Source organism: Mastomys coucha, unplaced genomic scaffold (assembly GCF_008632895.1).
Source record: "Mastomys coucha isolate ucsf_1 unplaced genomic scaffold, UCSF_Mcou_1 pScaffold18, whole genome shotgun sequence".
Classification (NCBI taxonomy): Eukaryota; Metazoa; Chordata; class Mammalia; order Rodentia; family Muridae; genus Mastomys; species Mastomys coucha.
In genome coordinates, this window is record NW_022196900.1 from 111198844 (window position 1) to 111224804 (window position 25961).

The 25961-nt window shown below is 48.6% G+C and overlaps 1 protein-coding gene across 1 annotated transcript in view; it reads left to right on the forward strand.

Moving 5' to 3' along the window:
* The first annotated feature begins 3917 nt into the window (after positions 1 to 3917).
* Dnajc11 (DnaJ heat shock protein family (Hsp40) member C11) overlaps positions 3918 to 25961 on the forward strand; it is a 48970-nt gene continuing 26926 nt past the window's right edge. Inside the window, exons 1-3 of the mRNA XM_031379593.1 lie at positions 3918 to 4089; positions 20268 to 20397; positions 22782 to 22855. Coding sequence (XP_031235453.1) covers positions 4018 to 4089; positions 20268 to 20397; positions 22782 to 22855 — 276 coding nt within the window. The 5' untranslated portion in view covers positions 3918 to 4017. The remainder of the gene's footprint in view (positions 4090 to 20267; positions 20398 to 22781; positions 22856 to 25961) is intronic.

Genomic DNA, 25961 nt, shown 5'->3' on the forward strand with positions numbered 1-25961 from the left:
TCACTGAGCCATATTGCTGGCCTGTCCTGAGTTTCTTGACTGAGGATGCAATGTGACCAGCGCCTCCTCAGGTTCCGACCATCAGGACTTCTCCAGCGTGGACCAAACCTGGAACTGTGAGCTGAACTAAACCTTTCTCCCTTAAGTTGCTCTGGCCCAGTGTTTTGTCTCGATGAGGAACGTAGTTAATACAATTACACTTAAACTAAGTAATTACTGTTCCTGAAATTAAATTTCAACTCAATAATTCGTTATTTAATGTGGCAGACCTATCTCTGGAACATGCTAAAAGGGGGGATTCCAAAATTGGATTAAGTCATCAAACAAAAGAAACCTCCTGGTTGTCTATGGAGGGGCTAAGTGAGAGGGGAGCATTTTAGGGTCATTGTGACTATGCGACACTGAAGATGAGTATCCTCAGATTTACTGTTTGAAAACGAGAGCCCAAGCAAGGTGCTCACAGTAGAATCCCATCATGTGTGAGGTTAAGGTGGGAGGTCACGAGTTCAAGGTCCTCCTCTGATACATAAGTAATTCAAGTCCCATCTGGGTTATACGAGACTCTGCTATGGAAAAATAGAAAATAAAAATAAAACAAATAATAAAGACGCATGCATTCGGAAATAGTTGCATGTGTGTGTTCTATATGTGCACTCATAATAGCTTTCGTGTGTGCATAAAATAGACATGTGTATCCATAGTTACAAAAACAAAGGTCTGGGGGACTAGAAAGATGGCTCAGCAGTTAAGAGCACTGGCTGCTCTTCTAGAGGTCCTGAGTTCAACTCCCAGCAACCACATGGTGGCTCATAACCATCTGTTATGGGATCCGGTACCCTCTTCTGGTGTGTCTGAAGACAGTGACAGCGTACTCATATGCATACAATAATAAATAAAAACTTCTAAATAAATAAATAAATGGTCTGGAGAACTGGCTCAGTGGTTAAGAGGACTGGTTGCCCATGAAGAGGACCCAGGTTGGTTCCCATCATTCACGTGGCGACTCACAACCCTCTGTAACCCCCATCCCAGGAGATCTGGTGCCTTCTCTGACATCCTCAGGCACCAAGTGTACACATGGTGCACATACATACACGCATAAAAAGAACCCTCATACATAAAATGAATCTTTAAACACTAATCACACATGTATTAACATAAGTTTTGCTTTGCCCCGAAGTCACAGAAAGTAACTTCAGAAAGTGTTTTCAGAAAGTGCCAGGCCCTGAATGACAGTGACTTTTTGGCACTTACTCTGGCTCCCAGAGGATGTTGGATGTGTGTTTTTTACCTTATGAATTTGTACAGCCCTTGGTTCCCATTATTTTACCCATAGCACATCAGGGTTTTTTGGAGGGGAGAAAGGAAAACAGCCAAGCCTGGAAATAAATCCATTCCTCTAGCCCGCTGGGTACGGAAGTTAGCTCTCCATTTGTCACAGGCATTTTCCAAGGAAGCACACACAGAATATCATGGGCTCGAGAGAGGACAGGCCCAGAGCGTTCCTGAGTCGTTATTTATTTGTCTGGGTGGTGATAAAACCAGGTCCTTCTCAATCACAGAAACACAGATCTGGGCACCGTGAAACATACCTTATGTTCCACTTACGTAACTCCTACCAGCTGTGTTTTCTTTCCCAAGCAAAGGAGGCACTGCAAGGATTCCTCTGCCCAAGTGAGCCCTGCAGCCCAGTTAATATCTACAACCTAAAGAAAATGGAGACATCTCAACACCGTAGACACACACACACACAGAGGGGCGGGAGAAAGACCCACACCCCATGCACATGCACGTGCACAGAGCCTCTGTATGGAATTTTCAAAAACCAGAAAATGTCAGCAAGTAGTTTAGCCCTCACCACAGCTCTGCGAAGGAAGGGAGAGAAGAAAAACCTAAAACCCTGCAGGAAGAGAGCCGATGGATCATGGTTGTGGATGCTGTTCTGTAGGGAAGCCTATCAACCTTTAAAAAAATTAATAAAAAGCTATTCATTTACACCCTGGGCCAACAGCCTACTGCAAGCTAACTCTACACACCTAGATGTCTCCAGCCAAAAGATCCTAAGAGGAGTGGGCAACTTGGAAGGGACACGACACAGGCCCAGATGGCGCACATCTGGCTAAGAATTAGGATAAGAAAGAAATCAACCTCTCCTATCTACAGACAGGTGTTGGGGTTTCCCAGGATACCAGCTTATGAAGGGCAAGTGGATGGCTGTGTGGAGGAACAACAAGGACCCCTGAGAAAAGATACGGGTCATGTGAACCAACGGGTGGAGGAGCCTACGCTGCTGCCCACCGCTTGATAACATAATTTCAAAGACATTTAAAATATTTAGATTATTGTAACCAAGACGTTTTTAATAAGGCCCCAAACAGCAGGCAGCGGGTTGAAATCAATTAGACTCCACTGCTAAATTATACGGGAGAAATTTCCAGCAGAATGGCTCTGAGGTAGGAACCACAGGTATACGCGCACGCCAGACGCAATTAAGAACCAAATGGATATTGCCTCCTCATTTATGCAGCAGAAAAAAAAAAAAAAAAAAGGCCAGGTGCTCCTACATTCAGGGCAACAGTTAAGAAAAGAGGAAACAAAACAAAAACGGAAAGCAAGGCAGCTCCGCGGACCACAAAGGGTGTAGGTAGCCATTCTGGAGGTTTCCTGGCACACACAAGTCAGCAAGTGGGTCCTCAGCCGCTTCCCTTGGGGGTGGTCCGGGGAGATGCGTGCCTGGGCTCGGGTGGCTTTACAACAGAGTAACCAGGGGAGGGAGCTCAGCATCCCAGGTTCAGCCACCCAGAACCCAGGCCAGGAGGGTCTTAGGAGTGTGGTGCGGCCCTGTTGGATAGTGACCCCGCCCACACAGGTACACACAGACACACAGACACACACCACACAACCCCCTCACTCTCACAATCGCGCACACACACAATGCATCCACTCGCACCCACACTCCCACTCCCACACATACACACCCACACCCACACTTGAACACACACTTCTACACACCCCCACCACACCCCCACCACACCCTCAAAAACCCCACACACTCTCATATATACACACATACACACACCCCACACACTCACATATCCCACACACTCGAACACACACACACCACACCCCCACTCACGCCCCCACCACACTCTCACAAACCCCACACACGCTCATACACACACATACACACACCACACTCTCACATACACCTTGCACGTTCGTACACACATCCCATACATCCACTCATACACAAACACCACACACTTGTACACACCCACACTTACACACTCCTACACACCCACAGGCTGGTACACACACACACACACACACCACACTCTCACGTACACCTTACACGTTCGTACACACATCCCATAATCCAGTCATACACAAACACCACACACTTGTACACACCCACATTTACACACTCCTACACACCCACAGGCTGGTACTCACACACACACACACACACACACACACACACGCGCGCACACACCACACTCTCACGTACACCTTACACGTTCGTACACACATCCCATACATCCACTCATACACAAACACCACACACTTGTACACACCCACACTTACACACTCCTACACACCCACAGGCTGGTACACACACACACACACACACACACACACACACACGCACACGCACACGCACACACCACACTCTCACATACACCTTACACGTTCGTACACACATCCCATAATCCAGTCATACACAAACACACACACTTGTACACACCCACATTTACACACTCCTACACACCCACAGGCTGGTACTCACACGCACACACACACACACGCACGCACGCACACACGCTCAGAAGCACGTGCAAGGTACCGGGCTTGGCCGCGCGGGGGCGCAGTGCGCAGGCGCGTCCCGAGGGCTGCAGTGCGGCTCCGGGCCGCCAGGGGACGCTGTGGCGTGGGCGGGCGGCGCGCGAAGAGCGCCACGCAGCGCCGGACCCTCTTAACCACGGCCTCGCCGGTTTGGCGGGGTGAAAGGTTGCGAAGATGGCGACGGCCTTGAGCGAGGAGGAGCTGGACAATGAAGACTATTACTCACTGCTGAACGTGCGCAGGGAGGTGAGGCCCGCGGCGTGGCGTCGGCGGGGCTGAGGCCCGGCCCGGTGGATCTGGGCGGTCGGACGGGCGGTTCCGGCCCCGCAGCCGCCCCGGCGGGGCCACGGCCCGGCCCGGAGGCCGCGTGACCCCGCCGCCGTGCGCGCCTGCCAGCCGTCGAGCTGCCCGCACGGCCGCGACCCTCGCGCCCCGGCGCGGGTCCAGCGTCCGCCCCGCGCTCCGCGTCCTGTGCGTGGCGTGCACCGTGCCCAGGCCGGCCCGGGACCCACGCACTCGCCGGAGGGGGACGAGGACCCCGGGGAAGCAGCTGCAGTGGGGCACTGGCTTCCCGCGACCCCGTCCCACGCTTCCCCTACACGCTCCCGACCTAGACTAGGGGGGAGGCTCCCCAGCCTGAGCCAGCAGGTGGGCGAGCCCAGCCGGGGACGCCAAGGTCAAGGCCACACGCGAGCCTCTCCCGGTTCAGTCGGAGCCCTCGATCTCTGGCGCCGCTGAAGCTGAATCTACCCTAGCGTTTCCTGCCCTCCTGCGATCCCTTGAGCCTTTGCCCAGAAATTAGAGAGCAGGACCCCCCCAGCCTCGACTCAAGGGGCTGTGGGTGATAAGAAGTGCTAGGCCAGAGACGCACCTGCGCACTGACCGGACTTCAGCACCCAGGTCAAGTGGATTCACGCGGTCTCCTCGAGAATAAAAAGTTACCCTAGAGGCCCGCACTGTCTGGCACGTGTCTACCTCTCCTAAGTTCTTATTCTCCATGGCTAGTCCCCACTTGAGCTCCGTCAGAGAAGGGTTTCCGGAAAGGCTTCCAAGGTCAGGTCACGAAAGGCATTCGTGATGTCTGGGTCCAGGCTGTCAGCCCTGCCAGATGAGTCCCAGTCTTGTCTTTTAGATTTTCTGGAAGGGATTAAAAGCAACCGAATTGTGCTCTCCTCGGCAAAGCTAGCCCAGTCGCCGGTAAAAGTCGGTCTGTGTGCTAATAACCAGTGTCTTTCTGAGTGTTTGTTTTGGGCACAGCCACCTACTGAGAGAACCATCTCAGTCTCTCTTTAAATTGTGATAGCCGCCCTCATAACAATCCAGGAGACCGCATGAATCCACTTGACCTGGGTGCTGAAGTCCGGTCAGAGCGCAGGTGTGTCTCTGGCCTAGCACTTCTTATCACCCACGGCCCCTTGAGTCGAGGCTAGGGGAGGTCCTGCTCTCTAATTTCTGAGCAAAGGCTCAAGGGATCGCAGGAGGGCAGGAAACGCTAGCCTTCAAGGGTAGACTCAGCTTATAATTGAGGGAACAAACAGGTGTAATTTGTCCCTAGTTAGTCTAACTCCAGAAACCCAGCCCTTGAACTCTGCAGCTGCCTCAGTTTACCACTCCACATACAGCAGACCTCTTTGTCTTGGTACTGTGCCCTGTATCAGCCACTGCTTTCTACAGAAACTCCCCAGAAAATGTTTCCTGGACTTCGTTAAACTGCAGCGGGGCGCCTGGGGATTCTCATTCTGGATTTATAGCTGAAGGCCCCTCAGACTTTGAGCAAATTGTTTCTATGTCTCTTAGTCACTTAGCAGTTGAATGAAGCTGTAATTTTTCCCCTGAGTTGTTTTGTTTGTTTGTTTCTGACACAGGGCCTCACTCTGTAGTGCTGGCAAGAACACACCGTATAGACCAGACTAGCCTTGAACTCAGATCTGGCTGCTACTGACTCTGCGTCTCCAATGCTAGGAATAAAGGCAAGAGCCACAGTGCCCAGTCACTTCTGGTTCTTGAAGAAGCAGAGTGGTAAAAGGTGCTGACCTCTCTGTGGTGGGTTTGTTTTCTTTTGTCTTAAATCTCTTAGTCCTGGCTAGTCTGGCTAGTTGGCAGCCATTGTTTACTTGTTTACCAGAGCTACTGAACCTATGCAGGTGCAGGTGTTCAGAAGGACATGTGAACCCTCTGGGATTTCAGGGCCTTTCATTGCTAGTGCACTGGGATAGGAGCCAAAGAAATACCTTTTAAAGGAATGCTTTACTTCTGCCAGTGACTACGGGCACTCCCTGCATTTATAACTAGATGAAGTCTCACCCGACAAGCCTCTATCTATAACACATTGGGTGTTGAATGCCATCGGGGCTGCTTGTGGACTGTGGCCGCTGCTTCTATAACACAGTGGGTATTAAATGCCATCGGGGCTGCTTGCGGACTGTGGCCACTGCTTCTGCTGGGAAGAAAGCTTTGAAGATGGTGACATTGGTGCTTACTAGAGGTTTCTGTTTGCTTTGGTTTTTTTCAAACCTGAAGTTGAAATAGCATGCTTTAGCTAGAGAAGAAATCTTCATTCTTGTACTCACACGTGAGAGAGAGTGTGTGCTGAGTGTGTGCTTGTGTTGAGCAGCTGCTGCGTTTGCTGCCTGTCCTGACCCTGGTTGAGTTACTGTAGGAATCCACTCCTCTTCCCGCCGCACCTTTCCACAGGCATCTTCAGAAGGATCCGTGTTCCACCAAGTTCAGTCTTTCCCCTAGAAAAGTCGCAAGTGAAAGCAACTCTGCAGAACCAGGACATTCTGATTGCAGGTCCTAAGCACTGAGCTGGGCTATAGCTCCCATCTGTAGAATGTTTGTCCAACATGCACGAAACTGATGTGTACTAGGTGCTGCATTTACTGAGTAAACTGGGCACAGTGGCACTTGGGAAGTAGAAGCAGGAGGATTAGACATTTAAGGTCATCCTCGACTACACAATTAGTTTGAGGCCCGCCTGGGCTACATGAGACCACGTCTCAAAAAAAGGTAAAAGTTCGATGTAGAAGAGAATTAAATACCTAAAGTAATAAATGCCAAAAATCTTCCTTCTCAGGTTTTAAACTGCATAATATCACTCTGAATTTCTGTGTCAGGAGGTAGCCAGGACCACCAAATCCTGCTGTAAACAAAACCTGTAGCCCTTCGTGAGGCCCCTTTCTCTACTGTTGTGGAGCTCCTGTTGATAGAGCGCCGCCCCCCCCCCCCCCCCCCCCCCCCCCCCCCCCCCCCCCAGGGTGATTTACCATTAGTGGAGCTCACCGAAACCAGCTTGGCTGGGTGGTTTTGTGGTGTTAGATGTCTGGTCAGGACTAAAATCAAACTCATCTGATTTCTGGGGTGATTTTTTTTTTCCAAGCTATTTGGAGAAAGAATTCCTTGACAGCAAATTAGCATTATATTTATTGATCATTAGCTTTTTATAGAATTTTTCTTTTACATTTGTTTGAGTGCTATGCATGAATATAAATATGTGCACTGTCTGCATTCCTATGGATAGTTGTGAGCGATTGGGAGGCGTGGGCAACTGAGCCTTGGTCCTGTACAAGAACAGCAAGTATGCTTAGCCACTGAGCTAGTTCTATGGCCCTTTTTTATAGGTTTGTTTTTTTTTTTTTGGTTTTTCGAGACAGGATTTCTCTGTGTAGCCCTGGAACTCACTCGGTAGACCAGGCTGGCTTCGAACTCAGAAATCCGCCTGCCTCTGCCTCCCAAGTGCTGGGATTAAAGGTGTGTGCCACCACCATCCGGCCAGAATTCTTAAACTGATAGAATTTAAACCCAGTTTATTCCTAAGTAATACAGTCTGTTTTCTTCTTTATCACTGTAATGTTACACTCTAAAGAATTTCATTTTAGCAATGCATTCTGAAGTAGTAAAATTATCATGGGTTCAAGACCAGCCAGGTCTGCATTAAAACAAAACAAACAAACAAAAACCCTGTGTAAAGAAACCCGAGTGGCCTTAATGTCGTTTTTTGATCAGCCAGCCTCTTTTCCAGGCTGTCGGGAGGTTGGGTTATTGATGGTTGCTTTTGTTTGTTCGAGTTTGTGTCTGTCAGTTGTCTGTGGTGCTTTGTGTGATGGTCGGAGGACACCTTGCAGGAGCTGGTTCTCACCTTCTGTGATGTGGGTTTCTCTTTGTGATATCAGTAAGGAGTCTGGGGTTGATCTTCTGGAGTTCCTCCTGGACTGGACACATGTTCAAAGTGTGACATTTGTGACAGTGATTGTGAATCAATGCTTGTCTTGGGTGTGTAAGGTCGGGCCTGGCTATTCACAACCAGAATTATCCAGGTAGCTACATTCTTTCTGTTAGCCTATAAAGCCAGGAAGCTCTGGGCCAGGAATTGCAGCCCATTCTGCCTACACCTGGCCTGCAAGTTCTTAGCAGTGGAGACGCCAGTGCTAGAGAGAACGCATGGCTTTTGTCCTGGTGCTGCTTCTGTCGGGAAGTGTACTGCTTTGCCCCTTTTTGTGTAATTACGTGTAGTTTTTATTGTATGTGTGCATGCATCATGTAATTACATGTATGGGAGTCAGTTCTGTCGTTTCATTGTGTGGGAACTCAGGGCATCAGGCTTGGCAGCAAGCTCCTTTTTTTGTTTTTTGGTTTTTTTGTTTAGTTTTTAAAGATTTATTTATTTATTTTATGCAATGAGTACACTGTAGCTGTCTGCAGACACACCAGAAGAGGGCATTGGATCCCATTACAGATGGTTGTGAGCCACCATGTGGTTGCTGGGATTTGAACTCAGGACCTCTGGAAGAACAGTCAGTGCCCTTAACCACTAAGCCATCTCTCCAGCCCTGGTAGCAAGCTCCTTTACCCACCATGACAGCTTACACGCCAGTCTTGTTTTCTTTGACACAGAAGAATAGCTAACATGCTAGGTGTGGTAGCACATGCCTTTAACTCTAGGGCTCCAGAAACGGTCAGGCTGAAAGGAGGGGAGGGAGGCAGGGAGGGAGGGAGAAAATAATGCTGTATTAAGCACTTACTGTAAGCTAGAATTCAGTAGAATGCATATAAAGTGCTAGACATAACTAGTTATCCAGTTGATGGAGGCGAGGCTCTGCTTATTGTGAAGATATACACCTAGCATGGTCAAGCATGCCTGTAATCCTAGCACTTGGAGGGCAAACACACGGTCAGGAGTGCAAGGTCCACATTGGCTCTGTAGGGAGTTTGAGGATTCTCTGGGCCACATGATACCCTGTTACAAAAGACAAACCAAAAAGGCGTGTGTGTGGACAGTCTTAGTATGCCTTGCGCTGACGAAGCTGCCCATCTGGTGTACCACTGGAAATCAGTGCTGGGGACATGATGTGCACATGGACCTGGGCTGCATCTTCAGTACCACAGGAAGACAGAGTGTGTCAGAATGTGTGCATTAGGTTATGTGTACCCAAAGTTTTCTGTGCTCCTTCTTGTCCAAGCTGAGTTTATTCTTTCTAAAAGGTATCGCTGTCCTTCAGGTGGTGCTTCCTACAGACTTGACTTAGGTGAGGCTCTGCTGGAAGGTGAGGCAGGGCATAAGATGTACCCAGCGAGTGGAGACTGAAGGTACACATGAAGGGAGGCACAAAGATGCTCCAAAGAGGGAGGCAGGACGAAAGGAGGTGAGGAGCATGAGGTGGCCAGGGTGGCTAGGAGGTGGATTTGAGAGGCGGCCTGTGGAGTGGAGAACCATGGAGGATGCTTGGCCAGGTCCAGTGTCATCTCAATGTAATTAGCCAACAATACAAAGTTAAATTTACTGCGTTAATGAACCATAAGCCAGTTAATCCCTTCCTGCTTTGGTCATTTTGGAAATAGCTTCTTGAAAATTTTATGCTCTGGTTTTGTATTACCCGACAAACACTTTCCTTTTCTCTCAGAGATTTCAGTCGAAAGCTTTTGTGTTCATTATAAATTTGGTAATAAAACAATAGAGAAGAGAATATGCGGCTGTGCTTTGTTTAGCTATGGAGCTGGGCGTCTACTTTTATTAACTGTCGGTTTTAATTTTGCTTATTTCAGTTATAGCTTTCTTGTTCAAATAAGGATTTAAAACAACAGATTAATAAATTGTTTCAAAGAGGAGCCAGGCACACATCTGTCAGGGAGAGACGGCCGGCCGCTGGGAATGTTGCTTCCTCGCTGCTCTAGGGATGCACCGCGATTCCGTTCTGAGTCCCCTGAACTGTGAGAGTTGCTCCTCCACGCCAGGAGGACAGTGCTCCTTCCCTGGTGGATGGAAGCCAGAGAACTCCCCAGAAGGAAAGTGCCAAGCTAAGAGAGATGGACCATGAGGAGTGCAGTGGGCAGGAAGGGTGGGGCAGACACACACGGAGGAGACTGAGTTCCTGTGGGGGAGATAGGCTCTGAACTGTCTGTGTTGATGGAGTCCAGAAATTCCTTCCATGGGAAATCTGGAGCATGTTTCAGAAGACCGTTCCTGTTCATTTGCTCTGGTGTTTCTAGGGCACTAGAATTCAGGCATGCCCAGGAAGAGTAATGCTACCCAAGGTGTGTCACAGTAGAGAGATGTGCTCTGTCCACTTGACTGCTGACCTTGGTGACAGCTCAGACACAGAGAAAGGCGTCTGATAGTGTAGCCCAGCATCTTGAACATTGAGTTCCTCTGTGCGTTTGTTGGTCATGTCCACAGATTGTAATGAAGCCTCCAAGGGTGGCATGAAAGCCAGCTTTAATGAGGGTAGTCTCCCACGTGGATCAAATGTGATGTAAGGCAGCCTCAACTGAAAGGATAGGTAACTGCCCGGTCTGAACCTGTTTCTTCATCCTTAAGTCAGGCAGTTCTGCTGCCTGCAGGCTGCAGTGTGGCACATATCTGCAGGCTGGAGTATGGCACATCTGCATGCTAGAGTGTGGCACATGTCTGCAGGCTGCAGTGTGGCACATATTGGACACTTCCTGTAGAGATGAGTTATACAGTTCTCTGCACATGCCAGTCTGCCCGCCTTCTTTGCAGAGAATGAAAATAAGGAGTCAAGGCCAGCCCAGGCTCTGTGGTGAGCTGGCTGGATTAGTAGTATGCAGCTGTGTTACCAACACTTGACCAGATGGCAAGGACTGCTCTGAGTCTAAGGCCAGCGTGTCTATATAGTAAGACTTCATCAAAAAAAGAAAAGAACATATCTCCTGAGAGGCTCTGACAGCACCTGACTAACACAGATGTAGAGGCTCACACCATCCATTGAACTGAGGACAGGGTCCTCAATGAAGGAGTTAGAGAAAGGACCTATGGAGCTGAGGGGTTTGCAGCCCCTTAGGACGAACAACAGTATGAACTAACTAGTACCCTCAGAGCTCCCAGGGACTCAACCACCAACCAAGGACCGCACATGGAGGGGTCTGATTGTTCAGGCAGCGTGTGTATAGTAGAGGATTGCAAATTCAATTATCAATGGGAGGAGAGGAGCTCGGCCCTGTGAAGGTCCTGTGCCCCAGTGTAGGGGAATGCCAGGGCCAGAAAGTGGGAGAGGGTGGGGTGGCAGGCATGGGGAGGGGGGAGGCAACAGGGGTTTGTTTTTGTTGTTTTTGTTTGTTTCTTTGTTTTTTGGAGTGGAAACTGGGAAAGGAGAAATTTACATGTAAATAAAGAAAATATCTAATTAAAAAAAAAAAGAACAGATTGTCTCAAAGGAAAAAAAAAGTGTGTGTGTGTGTGTGTATACACGTATGTACTATAATTAGCTACTTAAATATGTGGAAGAGTCCCTGGCAGTTCCCTCTCTGTATATTTCCTTGAGTGGGCAGACAGATCATCTGGACATTCCACCCCTTGCTTTTAAGAATTCATCTACTGCATCCCAGACTGGCTTATGAACTTGCTGTGTATTGGAGGATAACTTTGAACTCCTGATCCTCTTGCCTCTGTCTCTCAGTGGCTGGGGTTCTAAGTATGTGTCTGGTCTATTATTCCCTCTTATTTTCTGAGTAAGTGTCAAAATCAGGCTCCATTAAAGAAATTAATGTGTGGGGGTGGGGGGATAGAGAAACAGAGATACTCATACGTCATAATGCCTGTGTGGAAGAGGTCAAAGGACAACTCTGAGAGTCATTTCTCTCCTTTGGGTTGTCAGCTTGGCAGCAAGTGTCATCCACTGAACCATGTCACTGGCCCCTGGATCCATTGTGAAAGCCTTTAATAAACCAGATGTTTTATGTTTCCTCTCTGCTTTGTGGTGACATTTACCTCTTCCACTGCAAGGACACTGATCAGTTACTGCATCTGTCACCACTGTGTCCCCTGCAGAGATAGGAAGCAGTTCAGATGTTTTTAGCCATCTTGTCAGTATGCTCTGATGTTCAGGTGACTAAGTGCCATAGTGTGTTTGTGCAGCACTTCCTTGTTGAACAGTTACAGGACTGTTGTTAACAAATGTCCACTAAAGAGATGAGCAGATGGACAGGTGTCTGGATGAGCTGTCTGCCCCTCTTACCACTGTCCCTAGCAGCACTTCCTATCAGCTTGCTTCCTGCGGCCTTTCTGTCGGGGTATGCCTCAGCCTCTCTCAAGAGCTGACACAAGCTAAAGTCACATGGTGTCCCATTTAGATCTCTTCTTTGCCTTGCCATCTGACCACCCTAACTTCTGTGTTGCTGATGTTAGCATTTCTGACCTACTGCCAGGTGAAGTCCACGCATGGTTGTGAACGGCCAGGCATGGGTGCTGGGACCTGCCCCTAGTGCTTTGCAAGAGCAGTACAAGAGCTTTTAACTGCTAAACCATCTCTACAGCCTTTGTTCATAGGTCTTAAGAATGAAACCACATCTAGTTTGCTGTCTCCGAAGGGTAGGGACCATCTTGTGGTGTTTTTCTTTCCTTGGTGGTACCCAGAGCCTAGCTGACATTAGTCATTCTGCTGACAGGAGCAGTATGCATCTGCTCCCCTCCCCCGCTCCAGGTTTGTTTTACTGTGGAACACCTGCTCTTAGGGTTTTGCTTTGTTTTGCATGAGTATGTGTTTTCCTGTGGGTGTGTTATTGCGGGGGGGGGAGGGGGGGTATTGAACCCAGAGTTTGTTTTTTTGTTTTGTTTTGGTTGGTTGGTTTTTCGAGACAGGCTTTCTCTGCGTAGCCTTCTCTGTGTAGCCCTGCCTGTTCTGGAACTTACTCTGTAGACCAGGCTGGCCTTGAACTCAGAAATCCGCCTGCCTCTGCTTCCCAAGTGGAAGCAGAGATTGCTAAATCAGGAGTTTAGGTGGCCACCTTGTCCTGGGGTCCTGACTCTGTCTCCTGAGTGAGTACTGGGTTTAAGCAGGCTGCCACACCCATCTTCAGCTTACACAGTGGGGGGGGGGGGTCTGAACTCTGGGTCTACTGCTCCATCTCCGGGGTCTTTAGTAGCACCCTGTGTTGAGGTTCAGTTGCCAGTACAGCCTTCTGGTTGCTTCAGGAACTGACTGCTGAAAAGAATTTCTTCATCTTTATTTTGGAAAATGTGTGCTTTCTCTTATGAAAATTGTCTGAAGTCAGACACAAGAGAAAAGGGCAGAGCAGCGAGCCTTGGAAGCCCCGTGCAGGCCTAGGAGAGAACCTGGAAGAGGCAACATGGCTCTTTCCTACTGGGGTTGGCCTTTCCCATCTGGCAGATGTTGATTGCCTCCTCTCGGGTTCTTTACTGCAGTCTTTCTTACCAGCACCAGTAATGATGTCTGTAAAAGAAAAAAACAAGTTTCCCATGGTGGGGGGAAGAATTTGCACAGTTTCTCTTGCCGGGCCATGCACAGCTCCTTCTGCGGTGCACAGAGGCCATGCTGTCTGTCTGTCTTCTTGACAGGCTCTTCCCTCTGCATGGTTAAGGTGTCGGTAGTTACGGGTAAATCCCTCCACCAGGAACCAGCCTTGGGTGTAGAATCTCACCGAGACAGAAAGAGGCAGGTCTCCGAGTTCTCGGTTACCCGAGGCTAGCTACATAGTAGAAGGAAAGGGAAGACTGTTGAGTGGGCGGACGGTCTCAGCATGTGCTGGGGTCTGACTGTGTAAAGCCGCAAGCTGTAGAGTAGGATGCTTTACAGAAGGGAGTGCAGGCAGTGCTGCTTCCAGCTCCAGGGTTTGCCAGCCCTGAGGAGAGCAGGGTTTGCTCTCTGCTGTCGGTATCTTAGTGACACAGTGAACCATGGGCCCTTTCTTCAGGCAGGAGCTCCTATCCAGCCCAGACTGGCACGGGGTTCACCAGCTCCCACGTCGGCTTCTTCCCTATAGGATCATTTTCCAAAGTACAGGCCTTTCCCAGCTGAGGCAGGTTTTTTCTATATACAGGCGCTAGTGTGGCCTCTGCTCTGGTGATTAGGTAGACTCCCCTGTTCAGTAGGGATACGGGCTTCAGAGAGAGAAAGCCGAAGCTTTGTTCTTAAAGTGATGTATGGTTAAGTATGACTCACTGTACTGAGCACGCTCTGTTCACTCTTCGCAGGACTGAAGTAAGAGCATAAGTATTGCCACTGTTAGCACCTTGCAGCAAATATTACTGGCACATAGTAGGACTGCTCTTCCTAGTACCTGTTTGGTGTATGGACACCATCTCGCTTGTTCTAGAATGTCAATAGGAGTTAGACATAGGGCACCTTCAGCTTCAGATGTTCACTTGTCTCAAAAACAAAACAAAACCAACCAACCAAAAACAACCACCAAGCACTGACTATGGCAAACCCAGGGCTGCTGAGATGGCCAGTGAGAAAAGCTCTTGCTGACAGCCTGAGTTTACTTCTCCCCCAAGCCCCAGACCCTCCATAGTGAAAGGAGGGCACAGTCCTCAGAAAACAGTTCTCTCGCACAGAAGTGAACTCTGTGTCGGTGTTCATGTGGTAAGTGTTAAGGTGGGGGATCTCTTGAGGTTTGAGGCCAGCCTGGACCATCCAGTGTGAGCCTGTGTCTGTGTTGCTGAGAGGACGTGTGCTGCGACTCTTGTTGCTTGTGCTGATGGTGGGTGTGCTCTGTCCTTACTATGGACGTCTCTCACAGGCACTTCTGGTGGTCAGAGCTGGTTCTCCACCCACAGAGCCACCCCTCGACCCTGGTCCTATTTGTGTGGTGTCTTGATGATGCCGATGAGTGTGCTGCAGCCTGCCTTCCCAGGCCTGGGGAATGCCAGCTGTGCAGAGTGCTTGAAATTGTCCTTCCCGGGCTGCAGAGGTGGCTCAGTGGTTAAGAGCGTTGACTGCTTCCAAAGGTCTTGAGTTCAAATCCTAGCAACCACAAGGTGGCTTACAACCATCTGTAATGGGATCTGATACCCTCTTCTGGGGTGTCTGAAGACAGCTACAGTGTACTTACATATAATAAATACATTCTTTAAAAAGAAAGGAAGAAATTGTTCTTCCCTCTTCAGTTTTTAGAGTATGCTGAGAGAGTGAGCCTGTGCTGCCCTGCTCTTACAGAGAGAGAGTGAGCCTGTGCTGCCCTGCTCTTACAGAGAGAGAGTGAGCCTGTGCTGCCCTGCTCTTACAGAGAGAGAGTGAGCCTGTGCTGCCCTGCTCTTACAGAGAGAGAGTGAGCCTGTGCTGCCCTGCTCTTACAGAGAGAGAGTGAGCCTGTGCTGCCCTGCTCTTACAGAGAGAGAGTGAGCCTGTGCTGCCCTGCTCTTACAGAGAGAGAGAGTGAGCCTGTGCTGCCCTGCTCTTACAGAGAGAGAGAGTGAGCCTGTGCTGCCCTGCTCTTATTTGTTATTTCTGTCATTTGTTTGAGGGACACTATTTGGTGTTTGAAACAGGGTCTTATTTTATAGCCTAGGCTGGCCCAGAATTCATCCAGGCCTCCTTCGTCTAGTGCTGGAATTACTAGCATGATCTGTCTTGCCTGGCTGCATTAAGAGACCTTGCTTTCTGACTCCTCTATCCTGAATAGCTGTGAGGTTGTTCTACCCTTTGTTTGTGATTTCATCTTTTAAAGTTTTTTTTCTTTATTTAGTTTTGTGTTAGTCTGTCTTCTGCTGCTATAATAAAATGCTTGAGGTTGGACTGTAAAGACTAGAAGGTTGACATGGCTTGTGGCTCGGGAGATAGATGCAGGATCCAGCAGCTTCCCCCATCTCTGGTAAGGAAAGGCTGTGTGGAGCTGGTAGGGATGGTCACGAGCTGCAGCACCGGAGTGCTCACCTTTCCCAAGGGCATGCCACGGCAGCTTCCACGGCCCAGCTCTGGGGACCAAGCTTCTAGCACACTTAGGGGGACATTTTTGGTAGGTGGATGGGTGGGTGGGTTAGTTGTGTGAATGTATGCACTCAGGTATGAGCATGGGCGAATGTACCTGTGCATTCCCAGAGCCTACAAGAAGGTGGGAGGGATGACCAGCTTGTCAAATAGATGCCGGAATCTGAGCCCTAGTCCTCCTGATTGAACTGTAAGCTCTCTTAACCACTGAGCCACCTCCACCTGTAGCTCATGTAGTGGATCATAGTCACAAACTTAACCACTGAGCCACCCCCACCTGCAGCTCACGTAGTGGATCATAGTCACAAACTTCTCCTGACACTGCCTTTGATTCGTCCTGTAGGTTTTGGCGTGTTTTTTATTTTCCTGTACTTTAAGTATGTAACCTGCCTTATGATTCCTTCTTTGGTTCTGAAGGCTGAGTGGTGTGTTGTCTAATAGGTCCAGGTTTATGCAGTCTCTAGTCTCCTTTGATAGGCTTCTAATTTCATGGGGTTGATACGCGTGAGTCTTTTTTTTTTTTTTTCTTTTTCGAGACAGCGTTTCTCTGAGTAGTCCTAGCCTCGAACTCAGAAATCCGCCTGCCTCTGCCTCCCAAGTGCTAGGATTAAAGGCGTGCGCCACCGCTGCCCAGCAGAAGTGATTCTTTGTGTGTCCATCTTTAAGATCTGTTGTGCCGGGTGGTGGTGGCGCACGCCTTTGATCCCAGCATTTGGGAGGCAGAGGCGGGCAATTTCTGAGTTCGAGGACAGCCTGGTCTACAGAGTGAGTTCCAGGACAACCAGAGCTATACAGAGACACCCTGTCTCAAAAAAGCCAAGGGGGAAAAAAAAAAAAGATCAGTTGCAGGGCTAGACAAATGACTCCAAGTTTAAGAGTATTTGCTGTTCTGCAAAGGACCCGAGCTTAGTTCCTAGCACCCATGTTAGCAGCTCACAAGTGCCTGTCGCCCTGGCTTCAAAGGAGCTGCCATCTCCTTCTCTGGCCTCTGTGGGCACTGCACACATGTGGCATAAACAGACAGACAACCACACACATATGATCATGCTCACTCTGGAGAGTAGAAATCTTGTTAAAAGGTGTATGGAGGCTTAATTTGTGGCCTAACATATTCTCTTCAGATGACTGGGGCTATCAAACTTTCAGATCTTAAACTTGGGACATCTCTGGATTTTACTGTGGAAGTTTAGAGATAAATGTAGCCTAGGTGCCCTTCTTAATGGCATCTCATTACCTTCCGAAATGGCATCAGGAGCCGAGTGGTAGTGAGAAAGGTTATCATTTATGAAATATCGAGCCAGTGGCCTTAACTACGCAGTCATGATGAAAGGCCCAGTCTAACCTCTATTGAATGTGATATTTATTAAAAATGAAACTTCTCATTTCCATTACTTAATCAATAGCACTCTATGCCGTTTATTAATATGATTAAAGGTGGCATTGCAGACGAGATTCCTGCTCCCCAGATACTTGGCTTAATTTTAATAACCAGGAGGCATCTTTCTAACCTAGAGTCAGTCAGAGCCATTTTATCCTACACTGGTAACTTTCATAAGACATAAGAAAGAAGGAAGTTTTCAGGAAGAAGGCCAGACAGTGTCTCTCACCTAGAATCCTACACTGAGGGAGCAGAAGTAAGAGAATGCATATGAGATCACATTGAGGCCAGCCTTGGCCACATGGTAAGACCCTACTTCAAAAACCCAGGGAGCTGGTAAGATGGCTCAACAGGCAAAGGCGCCTGCTACCTGAGCCTGACAACCTGAGTTTGATCCTAGAACCCATGTAAAGGTGGCAGGAGAGAACAGACTCCACGGAATTATGCTCTGACCTCTATGTGTGCACTGTGGTACCCTCATGCTTACACATACCATATATTGAAAACATACTTACACAGTAATTTTTATTTTCAATAAATGCAGGGCCTAGAGTGATCTAAACTCAGTGGTGAGAGTGCTGGCTTCTCTTCCAGAGAACCAGAACTCAAACTCTAGCACCCATGTCAGGCAGCTCACAATCATCTGTAACTCTAGCTCCAGAGGATCTTATGTTTTCTACTGGCTTCCATGGGTACCTTTACATACATGTGTGCACACGTGTATACAAACATGTAAATAATCTTTAAGAAACAAAAAAACTGCAGGGTAGTGGTGGTGCATGCCTTTAATCCCAGCACTCGGGAGGCAGAGACAGGTGGATCTGTAACTTCGAGGCCAGCCTCGTCTACAGAGTGAGTTCCAGGATAGCCATGGCTAGAACTCTGTCTTGAAACAAAAGAAACAAAAATTTACAGGAATGAATGTGTACGTTAATTTTAAGTCGTAGCAGTGATCTATCAGAAGGATGTGTGTTTTATTTTCTGTTTACTGTTGTGACTCAAATGCAGGGTTTCCTGCAGTTGACGTTAATGCAGCAAGAAGTGTGCCGAGTGGTTATTTGTATGAGCAGGGAAAGACTCAGACAGGAAGAAGCAAGAGAAGGCTCAGCAATGGCACTGGTGAGGCCTGACAGGTCCACTGTTGTCACAGCAGGGCGGTGTCCCTCCCACGCCCCAGTGCTCACAGAGATTGCTCTCTGGTACTCTTCACTGGCTGACTTGCATGTGAGCGAGCTGTATGCCTCACTCACTATAGCCAAGGGAGAGTTTTGGCTCTAGTTTCACAGTAGGTTCTGAAGAGCCACCATGCGTAGGTTTTTCTGTGTGTTGGGCTATCTCATTGTATCATTAGAAAGCTCTCTTCCCAGCATCACAGAGCTTGGAAATGGCATAGGCTGTCTGGACACAGGCCAGTGGACTCCTGAGCCTGCCTTCTCAGCCACTGGAATGGAAGGTCAGCATAGACTACCCAGCAGATCACACAGATAACCGGAGGAGAGGCAGCTAAAAGCCGTTCTGTAGCACCATTCCCAAGGCCACCCTGAAGACGAGGTAGAAGAAGAGGTTGGTGGCAGAGGGACAGTCTGCCTAGTTTTCAGAGGCAGAGGGCTGTTGCGCTTGATCCGTGACCTTCTTCCTAACCTCCGTGCAGCTCCTGATTGAGAGTAGCAGTGTACAGCTGAATCTGTCCAGCAGACAGCCGGGCTCTGTGGCTGGGCTAAAGGACAGGCTGCGGGCTCCAGCCTCACCTCTGCTTTTCTGAGGAACAGCCACATTGAGCTTTTGGGAGGTAGCCAGTAAGCCCTGAGCCCACTTCATGCCTTCCCAGCACCTTGTCTCCTTTTGGGGGTGCCTCAGGATCTGGATTTCAGCACCTGCCTGATGTGCTGCTGGGAAATGTGTCGTGCCACCAGAGATTATCACTGGCACACAGACCAGAGAACTTAGTCCTGGAGTGGGAAGGAAGGGTCTCCATATCTCATAAAGACATGTCACATGACCTTTTCTTTATCACTGTGTCCCTGGGACCTCTTTCTGAGGACCTACATGCTGTACCTGACATGGGGGCATCGTCATCCTTGGCGTCCCATCTCCACTTAGATGGCTGATCGTCAGTAACCCCACAGGATGCTTCCATTGTCAAGATGTTCGGGCGAGGGTGGGGTACTTCTTCAGCATCACTTGATAGACAAGTCATCTTGGATGCCAGTTCTAGACCTTCCCAGAGTCAGGTTGGCCAAACAGCTGGTTCCCAGGGCTGTGGAAGGACTCTGGAGGGGCTCTCGGCAGCCACATAGCCCAGGGGTTGGGGGGAGACGGTATGCTGGCTTCCTGCACTCCATGCCTATGTCCCATAGGTCTGTCAGGAAAGACCTGTTTACTGCATTTTCTGTAGAAGCCCTGGCTGCTCCAGGCTAAATGGAATCTTTTCCATGTTCACTGTCAGAGGCTGAGTTAGGAGGGTGTTGCTTTTATACCATTGTCTTTGGCTTTCAAGAATCAGTATGTGCTAAGTTAGCTCTTTCTGTCAGAAAGGATTCTTGTGCCTATGGCCCGTCACTGTTGTCTTCTCTGTGCTGTCTACTGTGGGTGACTTAGCTGACGTGGGACCGGGCACATGTGAGGCATTCTCATTCCCTCTGATGGCTTGTCCCCAGCAAACTCAGTTGCTATAGATGTACATAATTGATCACTTTATTAGCTGTGGAAATGAAGCCTTGTTGGGGAAATAAAGCATAACGTGATTGTATCCTGTGCGGAGGGCAGAGTGGAATGCGGCTGGCAGTCCCTGTTTCAAGGCTGATTGTGATAACCATAGTGTTTAAGTGCCATTGATTGTCCTCTAATGGAATTTCTCTTCTTAGGCATCTTCTGAAGAGCTGAAGGCTGCGTACCGGAGGCTGTGCATGCTCTACCATCCGGACAAGCACAGGGACCCAGAGCTCAAGTCGCAGGCAGAGCGGCTCTTTAACCTTGTGCACCAGGCTTATGAAGGTCGGTGGGGCTCGGCTTCACGCACACAGACATTCGATTTTTATGAGACTTGATTTGTAGAAGATAGAGAGCTGGAGTCCTTAGAGGTGTATAAAAGAGGTGCTTGGTTTGGTGCCTTCACTGACGGAGCCCTTTGAAAGACTCGTTTTTTGCTTTGGAAATCAATAGGTGTCAAGTAAGAAGAAAATGAGAGTCCAGATGAAGAAACGGGCCGGGTGTCGATGGAGGACGCCCATGCTGCAGCCGGTTCCTGGTGTCTGCTTGGGGTGGGAGGACACACTGGTGCTTGGCAAGTGGCTGCCTTTGTTCCCTTGTTTTTCTTTTTTGTGAGAAGCTACAAGGACTTTTTTAACCTGAGTGGCTTTATTGGTTTTGTATCAGTCAGTGAGAGAGGGTCTAACAAAAGCTGATATGAGCAGGCTGATGGGAATAGTCATTCAGGAGCTTAGATTTATGGCTTACACATAAAGAAGAAAACTTGGAATGTGTTTGTCTCTGGGAAGGTATAAGGTTCTGGAAAGAATGGTGATTTCCTAATGCCAGGTGACAGTCATGCTACCAAATTAGACATTTTTAAAGTGATTGAAATGGAAAAAAGTTTTATAATAATTTAAAAAAATAAAAGCTAAAATACATTGTCACTCTTGGTATTTATAGATAGGAAAAAATCAATTACTCATTCCAGATCCCTGTAATCTGTCCTTAGCTAGAGGCCAAAAGTTACATAATGTGTCTCAACATGACAAGACTCCTCCTTGCAGGCCACATCGAGGGTGGCATATACCTTAGCATTTTTTGCCAAGAAGCTAAAGTTTGACCAGGAGATAGTAGCATATACCTTTAATCTCAGCATTTGGGAGGCAGGAGCAGGTAGAGTCCAAGGCCAGCCTGGTCCACAGAGTGAGTTCCAGGATACCTACTAGGAAAACATGGAAAATTTACATTTTAATGGCTAGTAAAAATTGGGCAGTGGTGTATGACAGACAGGTGGTTTGGTGGTGACCAAAGCCTGCGAAGTTCTGATGTGGAAGGGCTGCAGTGGTTCAGCTTGTCTCAGGTGTGCACATGCTATACACATCGCTTGCTGTGTAGCTTAGAGCCCTAAGAACAGGTGAACAGAAGGTCTGCCTCCCTGGGAGGGCGCTGCAGCGGGCACTGCAGTCCATTTAGCTCCACAGTTTGCCTCTGTGTTCTCCAGTGGCCTGCATTTCTTTCTTCTCCATTAGGTTTGAGTATGGAGGGATTTATTTACCTTATTTTTAATTAGTCCTAAGACAGATGGGAACCTCAGAGAAGTCCAAGCAGCAAGCAGCAGACACAACCTTTCCTCACTAGCTAATGTGGCAAACAGTGCTGTGAATGAAGTCACAGATTCCAAAACAAATCCCAATGGGCGAGGTGGCACACACCTGTAATCCCAGCCCATGGCAGGTCCAGGCAGAAGAACTGGGATGTTGGCTGTATACTGAATTTGAGACTGAGCTACATTATTGTAATTTTAAAATATTACAAATAGGAGCTGGTGAGATGGCTCAGTGGGTAAGAGCACTGACTGCTCTTCCAAACAACCTGAGTTCGGATCCCAGCAAACACATGGTGGCTCACAACCACCCGTAATGAGATCTGACGCCCTCTTCTGGTACATCTGAAGACAGCTACAGTGAATTACGCCAGAGCGAGCGGGGCTGGCAGAGGTCCTGAGTTCAATTCCCAGCAGCCACACACATGATGGATCACGGCCATCTGTACAGCTACAGTGTATACAGTTCATACACATAAAATAAATAAAATAAATCTTTAAAAAAATATATTACAAATAAAGACAGGTACACCAAAAACAGAGGTCTTGGGGATTAGTAGTGGTCCCCAGTAAATGAGCTGTTGGTGGTGTGCCATTGAGTGCACCACAGAGCGGAGAGGGCCAAGCAGCCTTTTCGGGCCGTTCTCAAGGGGCATGCTGAGCTCCTGTCCTGCAGCACTCAGCAGGTGGAAGCAGTAGACTGGGAGGTTTAGGGTGTCTCCAGCTATATTGAATTGTGATTCAGCCTTGTCTACCTGAAACTGTCTCACAAAACTAAAGTCTGAAACCAAAACCAAAAGTCTCTGCTTTAGAGCTGCCAGGAGCTGCCAGAGCCTGGCCTGTTCCGCACAGTGCACCTTGTGTACACTGTAAGGGCAGTTAGGAGCCAGCTGGACCTATGACAAGCTCAGCTTGTCCCATCTGTAGCCTGGGGAGGGGAAAACATTTGTTAGAATGCAGCAAAAGACAGACAGACAGAGGTCTGTCTGGAGGACTTTCCTCCTGACCTGTACACTGGGTTTTCAGGACTGATAGGAAGTTCATGTTGTATATTGTTTGATTTTTTTTTTTTTTCCAATTGCAGTGCTTAGCGATCCCCAAACAAGGGCTATCTATGACATATACGGGAAGAGAGGCCTGGAGATGGAAGGCTGGGAGGTAAGAGAAGCTGAGTCATGGAGTCCGTGATGTCTGTGAGACTGATGAAGCACACCACAGCGGCCCTAGGGCTGCAACAGACCTAGCTGTAACGAACTGAGATATCACGGGGTCGCATCAGACATCAGCACGAGCTGTGCAGGTGGTCCCAGTTTCCTGCCGTCTTCCTCTCTTATGTAGAACTCCCTCTGAAGTTCTTGTGGTGTTTGACCTCATGCTGTCTTTCCCCTGACCTTTGAAGCCGGTCTTAGGCTTGAGCTGTGGTGGGCAGAGAGAAGAGCTGACGGTTCTGGTGGGGCGTGTGGCCACCTTCCGTCTGAGCAGTGCTTTGATGGACAGGTCACAGTGAACTGTGGCTAAAGAGGTTGGAGTCCTTCCTGGAGGTTCTGTGTAAGTCTCCAGTGCCTGGTGTCTGAAGCACCAGCTTGCCAGCGTTGGACCTGAGTCCCTCTGGGGAGCCCTGCCCTTTGAACTAGGCTGTGTTTACACTTTGTCCCATCCTCCACGCCATATTGTCACCGGCCCTTCTCTGCAGCACAGGCTCTGTGTGTCCTGCCTGGCTCTAGCTTACTGGAAATGTCAGTAATCCATTGCTTTGCCAAGTGGGAAATGGATCCAGTTGTTCCCAGACTCTCTCCTCAGACTTTGTGCACTGCTCGGATCAGTTATCAGAGCTGAGGGCTGCACTGGGGGCTGTTGGCTACAGAGCCCTTGGCACGACTAGGGTTTTGATTTCTGGCATTGTTCAGCACTCCGGGAATGGTGGAATCCTCTGGCAAAATAGAATGAGACTACCTCTCACCAAAGCAGAGTGTCTTCCGCTGGTGAAGCAAGGCAGATTCAGCTGCAGATGTGACAGACAGGTGTAGCCAGGCATGGTGGTGAGAGGATAGACCCTACGTGCATTATTTTAGGAAACTACTGTAAGGAAATAAAATTCTCAGTAAATCTCCACAAGAAACAGCTAGGTATGATTACTCAGGAGAATTCCCAGCTTTGCGAGGCAGAACCATTAATTGGAGGCCAGCCTGGGCTACAGTGAGTTCAGACCACCCTTGGCTCCATACAGGAACTTGGAAAAACAAACTAACCAAAACAAATTGAAAGCATCTTGAGTTATGAACAGTGGCAGACATGCAGTAGGAGGCCTGCTCCCTAACTCACATGTTCCGTGTAAGCTGTCCCGTGTTCCTTCAGTGAGTGGCTATGGTGGGTTCCAATGTTTATGTGGCCTATCTCAAAGCACCTGGATGCTGTGACGCCACTTCCATTTAATGGAGGATATTAGGGGTGAAATTGGGCCTTATTATTATTATTATTATTATTATTATTATTATTATTATTATTATTATTATTTTAAGGCAGGGTTTGACTATAAAGCTCTGGGAGGCCTGGAACTTGCTATGTAGACCAATAGCTAGCCCCCAGCTAGTGACTGCAGCCACATGAGTGCCTGGAGCTGAAGATGAGAAGTATAGTAGGTAGACTAAACTATACCCACTTGGACAGTGTCGCAGGTGGAATGGAAGGCACACTGACAGGTAACCTCTGTATCCGGGGGGAGATGTCAAACATCATAGAGCAGAGATGACTGAGACAGTGTGAGTGTAAATGCAGGCTGTTCATTGCTGGAAACACACAAACCCTGTAATATCTGGATCTGCCAATAGGAATGTGCAGTGCTGATCTTGCAGACTTGACTGGTGATCCATGACCACAGGAGACCTGACATTGGGGCTGGAGAGATGGCTCAGCCGTTTTGAGCACTGGCTACTCTTCCAGAGGACCTAGGTTCAAATCCTAGGACCTACATGGTGGCTTATAACTGTCTGTGACTCACATGAGTGGTGTAGATATTCATTTTAACAAAACACCCAAATGCATAAAACAAAAAATTTAAAAATTAAGAAAAAAAGTTTTTTTGAAAATAAAGAAAATATCCAATAAAAAATTTTAAATTTTTTTTTATTTATTTATTTTAATTTTATGTATGTGGTGAGTGCACTGTTGCTGTCTTCAGACACACCAGGAGAGGGCATCAGATATCATTACAGATAGTTGTGAGCCACCATGTGGCTGCTGGGAATTGAACTCAGGACCTCTGGAAGAGTAGTCAGTGCTCTTAGCCACTGAGCCACCTCTCCCACCCTAAAAATTTAAAAGAGATATTAACATTGAATCAGGTGTGGTGGCACATGTCTTTAGTCCTGGTGCTCTGAGGGGTACAGACAGGTGGACCTCTGAGTTTAAGGCCAGCCTGGTCTATACAATAAGTCCCAGGACAGCCAGGGTTATATAGAGAGACCTACCTCAGAATAACCTCCCCCACCCCACCCCCAAAAAAGGTTGACTTAGGATCCTAGACTTTTTAGAGCCAACAATGCCTAGAGACTGTGGCTGTGGACACTCTCCCTGGAGGTAAGCTGCCCACACCCCCACCAGCCCCACTGATGCCAGTCTTCCCTTCTTCATGGGTCTCTGTGACTAGCCCCAGAAAGTGGCTGGGGACTGGTCCTAGTGAATGGGGCTTATTCAGCGTACAGCTAAGGTTCTGGACACCACATGCAGAGCTGTCCTCCCCCCTGACCACCCGTTAGTGTCAGAGTATAGGTGAACCCTGATGACAGAGGCTTATGGATGACAAGGAGATGCCTCTGCCCAGGAAGTAGCCTCACTGCTCCAAAGGGACAGTTGGTTTTGATTCTACACCAACTGGACAGAGGATGGGTGCAAGTGGGAAGAGCAGCAGCTGTCAGTTCCTTCTGCCAAGGACTGTCAGAGCCCCAGCTCCACACTGTCCACTCCTCCTGGGGGCTTAGGCTTGGGCAGCTGGAAGCAGTGTCCTCAGAAACGAGGTCCTGATGTCCACAGTGGCCTTCCTCTCTTCATGAAGCTCTGCGTCTGAAACCGCAGCCTCATGGCCTTCCTGTCATGACGCAGGAAGAGGGGCTGTGCTAGAGTGCCCTGGTTTGTCACAGGTGACCTCACAGTGTGCACGTGGCTTTTGTGTTATCTGCTGTTGACTCCTGAGAATACAGCATCGCTGGCAGCTCTGTGCTGAACCTCCTGTCATGCAGACAGAATTCTTTTTTTTTTTTTTTTTTTT